This window comes from Nerophis ophidion, linkage group LG15, assembly GCF_033978795.1.
Source record: "Nerophis ophidion isolate RoL-2023_Sa linkage group LG15, RoL_Noph_v1.0, whole genome shotgun sequence".
Taxonomy (NCBI): Eukaryota; Metazoa; Chordata; class Actinopteri; order Syngnathiformes; family Syngnathidae; genus Nerophis; species Nerophis ophidion.
In genome coordinates this window covers 8,141,561-8,160,021 of record NC_084625.1, presented here as the reverse complement: position 1 = coordinate 8,160,021, position 18,461 = coordinate 8,141,561, and the positions used below count along the sequence as shown (strand labels likewise).

At 37.2% G+C, this 18,461-nt stretch overlaps 1 protein-coding gene across 6 annotated transcripts in view; it reads left to right on the top strand.

Annotated features, from left to right (window-relative positions):
• LOC133569202 (sodium channel protein type 4 subunit alpha-like) overlaps nucleotides 1-18,461 on the top strand; it is a 347,269-nt gene that overhangs the window by 104,132 nt on the left and 224,676 nt on the right. For 5 of the 6 annotated variants that reach the window (XM_061921423.1, XM_061921421.1, XM_061921422.1 and 2 more), the window contains exon 1: nucleotides 9,511-9,633. The exons of the other annotated variant lie outside the window; for it this stretch is intronic. In XM_061921423.1, coding sequence (XP_061777407.1) covers nucleotides 9,583-9,633 — 51 coding nt within the window. In that variant the 5' untranslated portion in view covers nucleotides 9,511-9,582. Of the gene's footprint in view, nucleotides 1-9,510; nucleotides 9,634-18,461 lie in introns of those variants that run through there. 6 annotated transcript variants of the gene reach the window in all.

Here is an 18,461-nt window from a genome sequence, read left to right as displayed (position 1 = left end):
TTTTCTTATAAAATTGTGACTTTTGTCGAGTAAAATTACGCATTTTCATAAAATTGCCAACATTTTAAACTTTTCTTATAAACTCACCACTGTTATTGAGTAAAATTCGAACTTTTATCAGAATATTGCACACATGTTCAGTTTTTCTTGTAAAATTTTGACTTGCGTTGAGTAAAATGACGACTTTTAATATAATACTGCCAAAATTCTCAGTTTTTCGTGTGAAATTCCAACTCGTTTTTCACAACAAGCTTTGTTATATTTGCATAGTATGTATATATTGTTAATGTTGTAAATACAAATATTTATATATCTAGAAAAGGGTGGTCCTGAATAGGTAGGCATTTTTCAGATGTCTCAAAAAGGTAACAAATACAAGAATGTATGTTCTTTTATTTCTACCCATCTTGAGACATCAACAAGAAAAAGTACTGTCCATATGAGGACCTGTGAACAAGTTAGGGCCGAAATTATGGTCCCAGTACGGAAAAACCATTGCATCTAATAGAGAGCCAAATACTAGAGTCCGTGAACATTGCTCCAAAGTCAGTTTTTTTTTTTTTTTTTGCTGATTTGATGTTCTTGTTGTTCTTGTAAAATTGTGACATTTTTTTAGTATAATGATGACTTTTGTCATAAACTTGCCAGGTAAAATTCCGATTATTATTATAATATTTCCAAAATGTTAGTTTTCTTATAAAATTGTGACTTTTGTCGAGTAAAATTACGCATTTTCATAAAATTGCCAACATTTTAAGATTTTCTTATAAACTCGCCACTGTTATTGAGTAAAATTCGAACTTTTATCAGAATATTGCACACATGTTCAGTTTTTCTTGTAAAATTTTGACTTACGATGAGTAAAATGACGACTTTTAATATAATACTGCCAAAATTCTCAGTTTTTCTTGTGAAATTCCAACTCGTTTTTCACAACAAACTTTGTTATATTTGCATAGTATGTATATATTGTTAATGTTGTAAATACAAATCTTTATATATCTAGAAAAGGGTGATCCTGAATAGGTAGGCATTTTTCGGATGTCTCAGAAAGGTAACAAATACAAGAATGTATGTTCTTTTATTTCTACCCATCTTGAGACATCAACAAGGAAAAGTACTGTCCATATGAGGACCGGTGAACAAGTTAGGGCCGAAATTATGGTCCCAGTACGGAAAAAACTTTACATCTAATAGAGAGCCAAATACTAGAGTGCGTGAACATTGCTCCAAAGTCAGGATTTGTTTTGTTGATTTAATGTTTGTGTTGTTCTTATAAAATTGTGAAATTTTTTGAGTATAATGATGACTTTTGTCATAAATTTTCCCAGGTAAAATTCTGATTATTATTATAATTTTGCCAAAATGTTAGTTTTCTTATAAAATTGTGACTTTTGTCGAGTAAAATTACGCATTTTCATAAAATTGCCAACATTTTAAGATTTTCTTATAAACTCGCCACTGTTATTGAGTAAAATTCGAACTTTTATCAGAATATTGCACACATGTTCAGTTTTTCTTGTAAAATTTTGACTTACGATGAGTAAAATGACGACTTTTAATATAATACTGCCAAAATTCTCAGTTTTTCTTGTGAAATTCCAACTCGTTTTTCACAACAAACTTTGTTATATTTGCATAGTATGTATATATTGTTAATGTTGTAAATACAAATCTTTATATATCTAGAAAAGGGTGATCCTGAATAGGTAGGCATTTTTCGGATGTCTCAGAAAGGTAACAAATACAAGAATGTATGTTCTTTTATTTCTACCCATCTTGAGACATCAACAAAGAAAAGTACTGTCCATATGAGGACCGGTGAACAAGTTAGGGCCGAAATTATGGTCCCAGTACGGAAAAAACTTTACATCTAATAGAGAGCCAAATACTAGAGTGCGTGAACATTGCTCCAAAGTCAGGATTTGTTTTGTTGATTTAATGTTTGTGTTGTTCTTATAAAATTGTGAAATGTTTTGAGTATAATGATGACTTTTGTCATAAATTTTCCCAGGTAAAATTCTGATTATTATTATAATTTTGCCAAAATGTTAGTTTTCTTATAAAATTGTGACTTTTGTCGAGTAAAATTACGCATTTTCATAAAATTGCCAACATTTTAAGCTTTTTATATAAACTCGCGACTGTTATTGAGTACAATTCTAACTTTTATCATGATATTGCACACATGTTCAGTTTTTCTTGTAAAATTTTGACTTGAGTTGAGTAAAATGACGACTTTTAATATACTACAGCCAAAATTCTCAGTTTTTCTTGTGAAATTCCAACTCGTTTTTCACAACAAGCTTTGTTATATTTGCATAGTATGTATATATTGTTAATGTAAATACAAATCTTTATATATCTAGAAAAGGGTGGTCCTGAATAGGTAGGCATTTTTCGGATGTCTCAGAAAGGTAACAAATACAAGAATGTATGTTCTTTTATTTCTACCCATCTTGAGACATCAACAAGGAAAAGTACTGTCCATATGAGGACCGGTGAACAAGTTAGCGCCGAAATTATGGTCCCTGTACGGAAAAAACATTACAACTAATAGAGAGCCAAATACTAGAGTCCGTGAACATTGCTCCAAAGTTAGGATTTGTTTTGTTGATTTAATGTTTGTGTTGTTCTTATAAAATTGTGTCATTTTTTGAGTAAAATGATGACTTTTGTCATAAATTTGCCCGGTAAAAATCTGATTATTATTATAATATTGCCAAAATGTTAGTTTTGTTATAAAATTGTGACTTTTGTCAAGAAAAATTACGCATTTTCATAAAATTGCCAACATTTTAAGCTTTTCTTATAAACTCGCGACTTTTATTGAGTAAAATTCGAACTTTTATCAGAATATTGCACACATGTTCAGTTTTTCTTGTAAAATTTTGACTTGCGTTGAGTAAAATGACGACTTTTATTATAATACAGCCAAAATTCTCAGTTTTTCTTGTAAAATTCCAACTCGTTTTTCACAACACGCTTTGTTATATTTTGCATGGTATGTATATATTGTTAATGTTGTAAATACAAATCTTTATATATCTAGAAAAGGGTGGTCCTGAATAGGTAGGCATTTTTCGGATGTCTCAGAAAGGTAACAAATACAAGAATGTATGTTCTTTTATTTCTACCCATCTTGAGACATCAACAAGGAAAAGTACTGTCCATATGAGGACCGGTGAACAAGTTAGGAATGAAATTATGGTCCCAGTACGGAAAAAACATTACAACTAATAGAGAGCCAAATACTAGAGTCCGTGAACATTGCTCCAAAGTTAGGATTTGTTTTGTTGATTTAATGTTTGTGTTGTTCTTATAAAATTGTGAAATTTTTTGAGTAAAATGATGAGTTTTGTCATAAACTTGCCCAGTAAAATTCTGATTATTATAATTTTGCCAAAATGTTAGTTTTCTTATAAAATTGTGACATTTGTTGAGTAAAATTACGCATTTTCATAAAATTGCCAACATTTTAAGCTTTTTATATAAACTCGCGACTGTTATTGAGTACAATTCTAACTTTTATCATAATACTGCACACATGTTCAGTTTTTCTTGTAAAATTTTGACTTGCGTTGAGTAAAATGACGACTTTTAATATAATACAGCCAAAATTCTCAGTTTTTCTTGTGAAATTCCAACTCGTTTTTCACAACAAGCTTTGTTATATTTGCATAGTATGTATATATTGTTAATGTTGTAAATACAAATCTTTATATATTTAGAAAAGGGTGGTCCTGAATAGGTAGGCATTTTTCGGATGTCTCAGAAAAGTAACAAATACAAGAATGTATGTTCTTTTATTTCTACCCATCTTGAGACATCAACAAGGAAAAGTACTGTCCATATGAAGACTGGTGAACAAGTTAGGAATGAAATTATGGTCCCAGTACGGAAAAACCGTTACATCTAATAGAGAGCCAAATGCTAGTCCGTGAACATTGCTCCAAAGTCAGGATTTTTTTTGTTGATTTAATGTTTTTGTTGTTCTTGTAAATTAGTGACCTATTTTGAGTAAAATGATGACTTTTGTCATAAATTTGCCATGTAAAAATTCTGATTCTTGTTATAATATTGCCAAAATGCTAGTTTTCTTTAAACAATTGTGACTTTTGTCGTGTAAACTCGAGACTGTTATCGAATAAAATTCCACATTTTCTCATAATATTGTACACATTGTTGTGAACTCGCATGTCTGCTGTTGTGTGTCCCTGAGTATGCAAGAATCAAGGAGAGTTGAGTGAAGGTAAGAATATTTAATACTCATAAGAAAATAACAAAAGCAAACATAAAGCAGTCGTGCAGATAAACGTTCTCAACATAGATTTTATCATGTGAAACATAAATAGACACTAATGTGATTGACAGCAGGTGTGAACCGCTGCCAATCAACGAAAAGAGGAAAAACAACAGTGCTCCGTGAATAAAACAGGAAATACAACAAAATAAGAGCACTGAACAGGAAGTAAATACAAAACACGAAAAACTAACAGAAATGAAGTGACAGATTTCATAACATGGTCACTACTGCCTACTTTGTCTTGTTATATTCTTATTTTACTGTCATATTCTTATTTTACTGTTATATTGTTATTCCCATTGTTTTTATTCTTTTTGTAATATTTCTATATTTTGTTTCCTTTTAAACCCCCATTATTTACTTTTTACTTTTTTTTAAATTGATCTCAACTCTGTACACTGCTGCTGGAATTTTAATTTTCCTGAAGGAACTCTCCTGAAGGAATCAATAAAGTACTATCTATCTATCTATCTATCTATCTATCTATCTATCTATCTATCTATCTATCTATCTATCTATCTATCCATCCATCCATCCATCCATCCATCCATCCATCCATCCATCCATCCATCCATCCATCCATCCATCCATCCATCCATCCATCCATCCATCCATCCATCCATCCATCCATCCATCCATCCATCCATCCATCCATCCATCCATCCATCCATCCATCCATCCATCCATCCATCCATCCATCCATCCATCCATCCATCCATCCATCTATCTATCTATCTATCTATCTATCTATCTATCTATCTATCTATCTATCTATCTATCTATCTATCTATCTATCTATCTATCTATCTATCTATCTATCTATCTATCTATCTATCTATCTATCTATCTATCCATCCATCCATCCATCCATCCATCCATCCATCCATCCATCCATCCATCCATCCATCCATCCATCCATCCATCCATCCATCCATCCATCCATCCATCCATCCATCCATCCATCCATCCATCCATCCATCCATCCATCCATCCATCCATCCATCCATCCATCCATCCATCCATCCATCCATCCATCCATCCATCCATCCATCCAGATTGTCACACGCATGTTCAGTTTTTCTCGTAAAATTTTGACTTACGTTGAGTAAAGTGACGACTTTTAATATAATATTGCCAAAATTCTAAGATTTTCTTGTGAAATTCCAACTTGTTTTCCACAAAAAGCGTTTTTATAATTGCATAGTATACATGTATGTATATATATATATATAGTTATTGTTGTAAATACAAATCTTTATATATGTGAAGTGAATTATATTTATATAGCGCTTTTCTCTAGTGACTCAAAGCGCTTTACATAGTGAAACCCAATATCTAAGTTACATTTGAACCAGTGTGGTTGACATTGGGAGCAGGTGGGTAAAGTGTCTTGCTCAAGGACACAACGGCAGTGACTAGGATGGCGGAAGCGGGAATCGAACCTGCAACCCTTAAGTTGCTGGCACGGCCACTCTACCAACCGAGCTATACCGCCCTATATCTAGAAAGGGTGGTCATGAAGAGGTAGGCATTTTTCTCAGGTCTCAAGAAGGTAAGAAATACAAAAATCTGTGTGTGTGTGTGTGTGTGTGTGTGTGTGTGTGTGCAGCTCGGCCTGTGTTGGAGTGGTGCCTGTGTGTGTGTGTGTGTGTGTGTGTGTGTGTGTGTGTGTGTGTGCGTGTGTGTGATTGCGTCTCATCAGCTCCTAGAGACTCGTCAGCTTGATTGCGGGTCCGAGTCGGTGCCAGGTAGAGCGAGTGAGAGTTGTGGGCGGGTCCCCGAGCGCGGCGTCTTCATGGCGTTCAATGGTGATGCTCAGAGATACTCCAATCAAACGCTCCTCATCCGGCAACTTGAAAAGCTCTCAGCCAGTGTTTTCCCCAAAGGCTCCTCTGCTCTGTCTCACTCTCTCCTAATGCTAACAAATACACTCGTGGGCACTTTATAGATTTAGTTTCCCAATTTTTTTTTTGCATTGTTATAATTAAAATAGTCGTGAATTGCATGGGTGAAAAGTGTAGGAGCCACCCCAACTTGTGCATGTGTGTGATGGACCACCTGATTGGTTGTGGGGTGCAGTGTGGAGGTGGTGTTGTCATTATAGTACACCTTTGCACCTGTGGTGTGGTGGCATGGATAATGATGGCAGCCTGAGCTGGGTAGAGAATCTTTTTGTTGAACGTCTTTCGGGCAAAATACGGCTCGCGGGCCACATGCGGCCCGTTAAGATTTTAAATCCGGCCCGCCGGACGTTCTAAATAAAAATTTTTTAGACCTTTAAAGACCTACTGAAAGCCACTACTAGCGACCATGCAGTCTGATAGTTTATATATCAATGATGAAATATTAACATTGCAACACATGCCAATACGGCCTTTTTAGTTTACTAAAATGCAATTTTAAATTTACCGCGAGTTTCTTGTTGAAAACGTTGCGGAATGATGACTGTCAGGAAATATTAGCTCAGCACCAGTTACGGCTAAAAGTGGTCTCCATTCATCGCATAATCACACAGTAGTTTGGACATCTGTGTTGCTGAATCTTTTGCAATTTGTTCAATTAATAATGGAGACATCAAAGAAGAAAGCTGTTGATGGAAAGCGGTGTATTGCGGCTGCCTTTAGCAACCAAAACACAGCCGGTGTTTCTTTGTTTTTAACACAGAGCGGTCAAGCGAACATCTTTTATCTACGTCAACCAGCATGTTTTTTGGATGGGAAAATTGTGATATATATCTTACCGGAGACATCATTGGATTATTCGTCCTCCTGTAGTAGCTGTTTAAAAGGCAGCTGTGAGTTTGGCTCCTCTGCCTCTCTCTGAGACACTGCGTGTTCACCGCAGCCATCCGACCTTGAGGTATGTCTTTACAATCTCACCAAAACACTATTAAAACAAAAAGCAGATAAGGGATCTTCCAGGATTATCCTAGTAAATGTGTCTAATTACATCTGAAACTCTCACACTGCCGCCGCCCGGAGCCGTCGTTATTTTTTAATTTATTTATTTTTTTTTTTTTTATAGTCCTTCGTTATCAATATCATCATCCACGACTCTTTCATCCTCGGTCAAATTCATGGGGAAATTGTCGTTTTCTCGGTCCAAACAGCTCTTGTTCCTGGAGGCTCCCATTAAAAAACAATGTGAGGACGTGAGGAGCCCTCACCTTTGTTACATCATCGTCTGCGACTTCCAGTAAAGGCGAGGCTGTTTTTATCAGCATCAAAAGTTGCAAACTTTATCGTCGATGTTCTCTACTAAATCCTTTCAGCAAAAATATGGCAATATCGCGAAATGATCAAGTATGACACATAGAATGGACCTGCTATCCCCGTTTAAATAAGAAAGTCTCATTTCAGTAGGCCTTTAATATCAGAACTTTCAGAAAAACTATATTTTAGTAAAAAACTATGAAATTCTACTGTTTTTAGAGGTGGTCTGTCAGAGTCGTAGTAGGACATTGTGACTTTTGGGATTAATGTTCCTGGAAAAAAGGGACCCAAACGCACACAGTGTACAGCAGGTTTTTACAGCTAAATGTGAATATATACTTTATACACAAATACACATTGGCCCCCCAGATAGATTTTTCTCTCTCAATGTGCCCCCAGAGTCAAACATTTTTTGTAGCTTGGTACTTGGTGATCACTCCAGCAGCACTGAGAGCAGACAATGCCAAACTACCTCTAGGTATTGTTGCAATTTTAAATGCAACAAAGTCTCCAACATTAGTTAAGTAAGGCTCCACTTTTCCAAAAAACTAAAACGAAAAACGTTTCAGAAAAGCTTTGTTATTGACATGCTACTGTTGAGCATTAGCGATTTTACATGGCGATTTCAACGCCTCCAGTAGTGTGTATGAAAGTGTTTCAGTAGTGTGTCAAGAGAGAAAAAAATTCAGTAGTGTGTATGAGGCTGTTTCAGTAGTGTGTAAGAGAGAACAAATTCAGTAGTGTATGAGAGTGTTTAAGTAGTGTGTATGAGAGTGTTTCAGTAGTGTGTGTGAGAGTGTTTCGGTAGTGTGTGAGAGTGTTCCAGTAGTGTGTGAAAGTGTTTCAGTGTTGTGTGTGAGTGTTTCAATAGTGTATGTGAGAGGAAAAAAATCAGTAGTGTCTATGACAGTGCTTAAGTAGTATGTATGAGAGTGTTTCAGTAGTGTGTGTGAGTGTTTCAGTAGTGTGTGAGATAGTTTTAGTAGTATGTGAGAGTGTTTCAGTAGTATGTGTGAGTGTTTCAGTAGGGTGTGTGAGAGAAAAAAAATCAGTAATGTGTATGAGAGTGTTTCAGTAGTGTGTACGCCGCCATCTTGGATCTGTGTGGGAAAGGGTTTCAGGAGTGTGTATGAGAGTTTTTCAGTAGTGTATGTGAGAGAAAAAAATTCAGTAATGTCTATGAGAGTGTTTCAGTAGTGTGTATGAGAGTGTTTCAGTAGTGTGTGGGAAAGGGTTTCCAGGAATGTGTATGAGAGTGTTTCAGTAGTGTGTGTGAATGTTTCAGTAGTGTGTATGAGAGTGTTTCAGTAGTGTGTGGGAAAGGGTTTCCAGGAATGTGTATGAGAGTGTTTCAGTAGTGTGTGTGAATGTTTCAGTAGTGTGTGTGAGTGTTTCAGTAGTATGTGTGAGAGAAAAAAAAAATTAAGAGTGTTTCAGTAGTGTGTGTGAGAGAAAAAAATTGAGAGTGTTTCAGTAGTATGTGTGAGAGTGTTTCAGGAGTGTGTGAGAATAAAGTATTAACGATTTTACATGGCGATGTCAACGCGTCCAACTTTTTTAAAATGTAAACTACGACTTAAGGTGCATTTTACAATCAAATGGCTGATGCGGAATAAGTACAATACTTACATTAGTAAAACTTTTTAGGGCGCAACAAAAGACCAGGACTGCTAAGCCAACACACTGGCTACCGCTTTTTCTTTGGCCCCCCGAACACCACCCAAATAGGTTTGATGGAACCCTCGACCCCAAAAAAGGGACAAGCGGTATAAATGGATGGAACCATTAAAACGAGGGTTGGTCGTGTATGCAGTACTTCCGCCACCCACATGGGGCAACAGCGAGGCATAAGTGTTACAACGAAACAGCCGTGTGGTAAGTAGAAGAAGACTACACTTTCAACCCTGGTAAAAAAAAAAAATCTAAATTAATTGCAAACATTTGACTTTTAACAACAGCTGGACAACAAAGCATGAATGTTCTGATCCGAGCAGGTGCTTGAGTCATTGTTTTCTGGCGGACCTTTTTAAGCGACGGACACATTTATCCAGACAAGCAGCAACAATGCTCGACACCCACACGTGCTACTTCATCACGAAACTTGCTCAAATCTTTGTAAGTAGATTTAATTTGTGCATAAAAGTATTTAGTTTGTTTTGTATTGAAAATTTGCTGGGTTCGGGATGTCTTTTGTATTCGTGGTCGTGTTTTTTCTGTTGTTGTCAGAGAGTGACGATCAAGCCTCGTTTAATACCTGTAGTGCTAAATTTGACCAATAGAGGGCGACAACGCTTATAGTGATGAGCCACATACATTGTTTTTAATGTATGAATGTTGTGTCATTTCTGTGTTTAAACATCCATCCATTTCCTACCGCTTATTCCTTTTGGAGTCGCGTGGGGCACTGGTGCCTATCTCAGCTACAATCGGGCGGAAAGCGTCGTACACCTGGACAAGTCGCCACCTCATCGCAGGGCCAACACAGATAGACAGACATTATTATTATTATTATTATTATTATTATTTGCTTTTATCTAGTTTGCACTTTGGATGAGTTGGCGACTTTTCCAGGGTGTACCCCGCCTTCCGCCCGATTGTAGCTGAGATAGGCGCCAACGCCCCCCGCGACCCCAAAAGGGAATAATCGGTAGAAAATGGATGGATGGATGGATGGATTATTATTATTATTATTATTATTGGCTTTTATCTAGTTTGCATTTTGTCTGTATTATTATTATTATTATTATTATTATTGGCTTTCATCTTTGTAGTTTATTGTTTATTGTAGTTTATCAGGGACGGCGTGGCGCAGTGGGGAGAGTGGCTGTGCGCAACCCGAGGGTCCCTGGTTCAAATCCCACCTAGTACAAACCTCGTCACGTCCGTTGTGTCCTGAGCAAGACACTTCACCCTTGCTCCTGATGGGTGCTGGTTGGCGCCTTGCATGGCAGCTCCCTCCATCAGTGTGTGAATGTGTGTGTGAATGGGTAAATGTGGAAGTAGTGTCAAAGCGCTTTGAGTACCTTGAAGGTAGAAAAGCGCTATACAAGTACAACCTATTTATTTATTTATTGTGTGACTGTATTAACACTAAACTTTCTATTTTATTTATGTAAAAATACACGATGGAGATTATTTATGTAAAATACACAATGGACGTTTTTATGTTTATATTTTCAGTCTTCAAAACCTAAATGAAGGAAGAAGTGTAATGAAATGAAATCAATCAATCAATCAATGTTTATTTATATAGCCCTAAATCACAAGTGTCTCAAAGGGTTGCACAAGCCACAATGACATCCGCGGTTCAGCGCCCACTAAAAGGGCAAGGAAAAACTCACAACCCAGTGGGACGTCGAAGGTTTCAACTACACTAAGTCTTTCAATGCTTGGAATCTGCATTATATACTAGTTACTATGGTCATCTAATTAGTTACTATGGTCATCTAATTAGTTACTATGGTCATCTAAGTCACAGCAGCTCAGACGAGGCACCAAGCAGTGTGGGCGGGGACTGTTTCCACAGAGTGTTTCCACAGAATTTCAGCCTGAAATGTGGGTGTCAAGGACAGACGCGGAAAGAGATTTTTACAACAAAGTTCTAAAGCTTAGTGATATATCACATATATCAGATTGTAGGTTTTTTTTTTTTTACCCTTTTGTTTCATATTTAATGTGTGTTGCATTTTGTTGTGTTTTGCTCGATTGTAAAATATGTGGATGGAGAAGTGTAGTGACGTTCATATGTTGTCAATTTTCAGTGTTTTATCGTTTGTAGTTAATATTGTAAATCCCACATTCTCAATTAAGGAAATTTAAAAGAAGGAACATCAGTCTTACTGTTGTTAACTAGCTGCACACGCTGGAAACAAGTAGCGAGGGCAGAATAATTAATTTATTAACAGTGCAGTTTGAAAGCCGATGTGTTTACTTTGCAATTAACTAAACACAGTCTCAAGGAACTATAACCTGGGGGGCCTTTCTGACGAAATAGCCAAATTTTGATGTACAGGCCCCCGAGCCCTTGGGCTCTTGAAACTGCAGCCCTCTTTATTATCTAGTTGAGTAGCCATGTTCTGTAGTATCCGTTATTGGCACTTCTGATTAGTTTTTGTTGCATTAAATCAGCCGTATGCATTCTTTAGTTGGACGTTCATATATAACACAGTATAGCTACTCTAGTTTAAAAAAAAAATGTAATGGGGTATATACAATTGCGATCAAAAGTTTACATACACTTGTAAAGAATAGAATGGAATAAAACAGAATAAAAAGTACTTTATTGATCCCTGGGGGAAATTCAGCACCACAGTTCACTCACAATAGACATTTAAGTATTTTTACATGTCAATAAATACAGTCTATTATACAGCAGTATTCACATGTGAATAACATAAATATAGTCTATTATGCAGCATTATTCACATGTGAATAACATAAACACAGTCTATTATACAGCATTATTCACATGTAAATAACATAAATATAGTCTATTATACAGCATTATTCACATGTGAATAGCATAAATACAGTCTATTATACAGCATTATTCACATGTGAATAACATAAATATAGTCTATTATACAGCATTATTCACATGTGAATAACATAAATACAGTCTATTATACAGCATTATTCACATGTGAATAACATAAATACAGTTTTATACTGCATTATTCACATGTAAATAACATTAATATAGTCTATTATACAGCATTATTCACATGTGAATAGCATAAATACAGTCTATTATACAGCATTATTCACATGTGAATAACATAAATATAGTCTATTATACAGCTTTATTCACATGTCAATAACATAAATATAGTCTTATACAGGATTATTCACGTGTAAATAACATAAATATAGTTTATTATACAGCATTATTCACATGTGAATAACATAAATATAGTGTATTATACAGCATTATTCACATGTGAATAACATAAATATAGTCTATTATACAGCATTGTTCACATGTGAATAACATAAATATAGTCTATTATACAGCATTGTTCACATGTGAATAACATAAATATAGTCTATTATACAGCATTATTCACATGTGAATAAGATAAATATAGTCTATTATACAGCATTATTCACATGTGAATAACATAAATATTGTGAAGACTCTTCTTCGGCATGGTAATGCCGGTGTAGTTTTCCCGTGGATGCGTCGAAGCAGAACACAGCAAAGGTAAGATATAAGGTATTTATTTAATAACAAAAGTCTATGAACAAAAATACTGGTGTAAAGAGAAAAAGTAAACAAAAGACGCTAGCGTGAAAGCTAGGATAAAACAAGGAAAACTAAAACTTGGTACGAGGACACAAAAGAGTAAACAAAACATTTAGCATGAAAGCTAGACAATAAAGTGGCTTGGCGTGAGAGCTAGCGAGAAAATACATACGAATGATGAGAGTCGTCACTGATGCGCGTGGGCAACTTAGGATCCGAGAATGAGTAAACAGAAAAGGTGAGCTTAAATAGGAGGGTGAAAATTAGTAGCAGGTGTGCGGGGCGAGACTAACAGGTGGACTGATGTGTAACCATAGTGATGGACAAAAACAGGAAATAAACGGGTCAGACTGAGAATGAAAAAACAAACACGTGAAGATCTGAGCAGCAGATCGCAACAAATATAGTCTATTACACAGCATTATTCAATAACATAAATATAGTCTATTATACAGCATTATTCACATGTCAATAACATAAATACAGTCTATTATACAGCATTATTCACATGTCAATAACATAAATACAGTCTATTATACAGCATTATTCACATGTCAATAACATAAATACAGTCTATTATACAGCATTATTCACATGCGAAGAACATAAAAATATAGTCTATTATACAGCATTATAAGAACATAATGTCATGGCTGTCTTGAGTTTCCAATAATTTCTACAACTCTTATTTTTTTGTTGATAGAGTGATTGGAGAACATATTTGTTGGTCACAAAAACAGTTATGAAGTTTGGTTCTTTCATGAATTTATTATGGGTCAATTGAAAATGTGACCAAATCTGCTGGGTCAAAAGTATACACACAGAAATGTTAATATTTGCTTTCATATCGCTTGGCAAATTTCACTGCAATAAGGCACTTTTGGTAGCCATCCACAAGCTTCTGGCAAGCTTCTGCTTGAATTTTTGACCACTCCTCTTGACAAAATAGGTGCAGTTCAGGTAAATTTGTTGGTTTCTGACATGGACTTGTTTCTTTAGCATTGCCCACACGTTTAAGTCAGGACTTTGGGAAGGCCATTCCAAAACCTTAATTCTAGCCTGATTTGGCCATTCCTTGACCACTTTTGACTTGTGTTTGGGGTCATTGTCCTGTTGGAACACCCAACTGCGCCCAAGACCCAAACTCCGGGCTGATGATTTTAGCTTGTCCTGAATAATTTGGACGTAATCGTCATTTTTCATTGTCCCGTTTACTCTCTGTAAATCACCAGTTCCATTGGCACGAAAACAGGCCCAGAGCATAATACTACCGCCACCATGCTTGACGGTGGGTATGGTGTTCCTGGGATTTTCTCCTCCAAATATATTGCTGGGTTTTGTGGCCAAACAGCTCAATTTGTGTTTCATCTGACCACAGAACTTTCCTCCAGAACAGGCGTAGGGAACCTATGGCTCGCGAGCCAGATGTGGCTCTTTTGATGACTGCATCTGGCTCTTAGATAAATCTGAGCTGACATTGCTTAACATGATAAGTAATGAATAATTCCACTTGTAATAAGTGTTAAAGATAATGTTCAAAACATAAAACATTCTCATACATTTTTAGTCCATCCATCCGTTTACTACCGCACCTGTTCAAGAAGTTGCGTTAAAAAGTTATTTATTTATTATTGTCCTCCTGGGGGTTCTTCAGACCACCAAGCACCGACATGAGAGCCCGTTTCAGGGTTACAATATTCTTTTATTTGTCAATAAGTCTCTCAGTTGCTTTCCAGCAATTGTATTTTTCTCTTTCGTTCTTGCTCGCGCTCTGGCTCCAGCCCCAACCCCATCTCTCATCCTGCCTGCTGCTTATAACAGAGCGACGGGTGATTAGATAACAAGGCTCAAGTGGGCTATCTACGCAGCTCTCGCTGATTTCGAGGCCGGTCCTGGCACACCCCAGTTTGCTGCAGGCCCGCGGGCCACGCCCCCTCGACAGTTAGCTTCAGAATAACAATGTTATTACAAAGAATAAGAGACCTATTATACTCTAGAAATGTTGGTCTTACTTAAAAATGCACGCGTTTAGTTGTGTTCAGTGTTAAAAAAAATATTATATGGCTCTTACGGAAATACATTTTAAAATAGTTGGCTTTTTGGCTCTCTCAGCCAAAAAGGTTCCCGGCCCCTGCTCCAGAAGGTCTTATCTTTGTCCTTGTGATGCCAGATGAAATGTCCGACCTTGTAACTGCATGTCATTCCCTGCCTTGACCTCCAAAATGCAATGGCGTATAAGACAGCTAGTCTAGTGCCACAGGACACTGTGTTGTTTAACGTGTGGATTTTGGAATTTTTGTATGTGTTTGTGCGTGAAAATGGAGTGGAAGGATAACAGTTCAGATGTTTGCGAATGAAAGAAATGAGAAAAGACAAACAAAAACTCACTGTTCAGGCTTATGAAAATAAGATTGAAAGTCTCCGAGGACAGCATCAAGCACGAGGAAAGAAGATTAAAGGAGTTATAGGAGAAATTAATGAGCAGATGCAAAATGCAGATAATGTTGGAGGAATACAGTCTGGAAAATATATTCTGCAAGTCATTTGCATAATGCTGGGGTTTCAATGCTTCATGCTAATGAACAGGAGAACCAAAATGTTTGGTTTATAAACACAAAACTGCTTTTGTGGAAGACCATACTTGCCAACCTTGAGACCTCTGATTTCGGGAGCTGGGGGGTGGGGGGCGTGGTCGGAGGTGGGGCGTGGTTAAGAGGGGAGGAGTATATTTACAGCTGTTGTTTGCGCAGTTGTGCACTGCACTCTCTAAAAGCCGTAGATGTTATTGTCACATATGGATGATTGATTGATTGATTGAATCTTTTATTAGTAGATTTCAGTACATATTTTGTACAATTGACCACTAAATGGTAACACCCGAATACATTTTTCAACTTGCTTAAGTCGGGGTCCACGTTAATCAATTCACAGTACAAATATATACTATCATCATAATACAGTCATCACACAAGTTAATCATCATAGTTATCACATTGAATTATTTACAATCCGGTGGGTGGGATAAGGAGCTTTGGTTGATATCAGTACTTCAGTCATCAACAATTGCATCAACACAGAAATGTGGACATTGAAACAGTGTAGGTCTTACTTAGTAGGATATGTTAAGCAAGCAGAGAACATAGTGAGTTCAGATAGCATAAGAACAAGCATATACATTCGAAATACATTCGATTATTTACATTAGGTTACTTACAATCCGGGGAAATGGGATGTGAATGGAGGAGGGTATTAGTAAAGGGTTGAAGTTGCCTGGAGGTGTTGTGGTGCATGTACACTAGATGGCAGTATTGTCCTGTTTAAGAGTGTCACAACATTGCTGTTTACGGTAGACGAAAACGTGACTGCTGTTGTTGTGTGTTGTTACCGCGCTGGGAGGACGTTAATGAAACTGCCTAACAATAAACCCACATAAGAAACCAAGAACTCGCCCTCGATCATTCCACAGTTATAACATCATTGCGTGGACACGCTGTTTATATTGTGGGAAAGCGGACATGAAAACCGGCTGTCCACACTCAGGTCCGCATGAAATTTTCAGGATAGACGCTGAATTTTGGGAGTCTCCCGGAAAATCCGGGAGGGTTGGCAAGTATGTGGAAGACGCTCACAAATGGATTTGAGGGTTTGGTCAAAAAGTACAAGTTGCCACAGAGGGCGCTGTTGAGCAGTCAGGTGTAGAAGTTGACATGGTTGACAACACTTCAACCATTTCACAGAATATAAGGATGGATACCGTTGAAGATTAAATCAATCACAGTGACAGTGTTTCAAACATATCCAGTCATCACACAAGTTAATCATCATAGTATATACATTGACTTATTTACATTATTTACAATCCGGGGGGTGGGATGAGGAGCTTTGGTTGATATCAGAACTTCAGTCATCAACAATTGCATCAACAGAGAAATGGACATTGAAACAGTGTAGGTCTTACTTAGTACGATATTTACAGCGAGCAGAGAACATAGTGAGTTCAGATAGCATAAGAACAAGTATATACATTAGAAATATGTTCGATTATTTACATTAGGTTACTTACAATCCGGGGAGATGGGATGTGAATGGAGGAGGGTATTAGTAAAGGGTTGAAGTTGCCTGGAGGTCTTGTGGTGCATGTACAGTAGATGGCAGTATTGTCCTGTTTTAAGAGTGTCACAACATTGCTGTTTACGGTAGACGAAAACGTGACTGCTGTTGTTGTGTGTTGTTACCGCGCTGGGAGGACGTTAATGAAACTGCCTAACAATAAACCCACATAAGAAACCAAGAACTCGCCCTCGATCATTCTACAGTTATAACGTCATTGGGCAGAGACGCTGTTTATATTGTGGGAAAGCGGACGTGAAAACAGGCTGTCCACACTCAGGTCAGCATGGCGCTCCGCCTGAATTTCGGGAGATTTTTGGAAGAAATTTTGTCTCGGGGAGGTTTTCAGGATAGGCGCTGAATTTTGGGAGTCTCCCGGAAAATCCGGGAGGGTTGGCAAGTATGTGGAAGACGCTCACAAATGGATTTGAGAGATTGGTCAAAAAGTACAAGTTGCCACAGAGGGCGCTGTTGAGCAGTCAGGTGTAGAAGTTGCCATGGATGACAACACTTCAACCATTTCACAGAATATAAGGATGGATACCGTTGAAGATGAAATCAATCACAGTGACAGTGTTTCAAACATATCCAGTCATCTCACAAGTTAATCATCATAGTATATACATTGACTTATTTACATTATTTACAATCCGGGGTGTGGGATGAGGAGCTTCGGTTGATATCAGTACTTCAGTCATCAACAATTGCATCAACAGAGAAATGGACATTGAAACAGTGTAGGTCTTACTTAGTACGATATTTACAGCGAGCAGAGAACATAGTGAGTTCAGATAGCATAAGAGCAAGCATATACATTCGAAATACATTCGATTATTTACATTAGGTTACTTACAATCCGGGGAGATGGGATGTGAATGGAGGAGGGTATTAGTAAAGGGTTGAAGTTGCCTGGAGGTGTTGTGGTGCATGTACAGTAGATGGCAGTATTGTCCTGTTTTAAGAGTGTCACAACATTGCTGTTTACGGTAGACGAAAACGTGACTGCTGTTGTTGTGTGTTGTTACCGCGCTGGAAGGACGTTAATGAAACTGCCTAACAATAAACCCACATTAGAAACCAAGAACTCGCCCTCGATCATTCTACAGTTATAACGTCATTGGGCAGAGACGCTGTTTATATTGTGGGAAATCGGACGTAAAAACAGGCTGTCCACACTCAGGTCCGCATGGCGCTCCGCCTGAATTTCGGGAGATTTTCGGTTGAAATTTTGTCCGGGGAGGTTTTCAGGATAGGCGCTGAATTTTAGGAGTCTCCCTGGAAAATCCGGGAGGGTTGGCAAGTACGTGGAAGACGCTCACAAATGGATTTGAGAGATTGGTCAAAAAGTACAAGTTGCCACAGAGGGCGCTGTTGAGCAGTCAGGTGTAGAAGTTGCCATGGATGACAACACTTCAACCATTTCACAGAATATAAGGATGGATACCGTTGAAGATGAAATCAATCACAGTGACAGTGTTTCAAACATATCCAGTCATCACACAAGTTAATCATCATAGTATATACATTGACTTATTTACATTATTTACAATCCGGGGGGTGGGATGAGGAGCTTTGGTTGATATCAGTA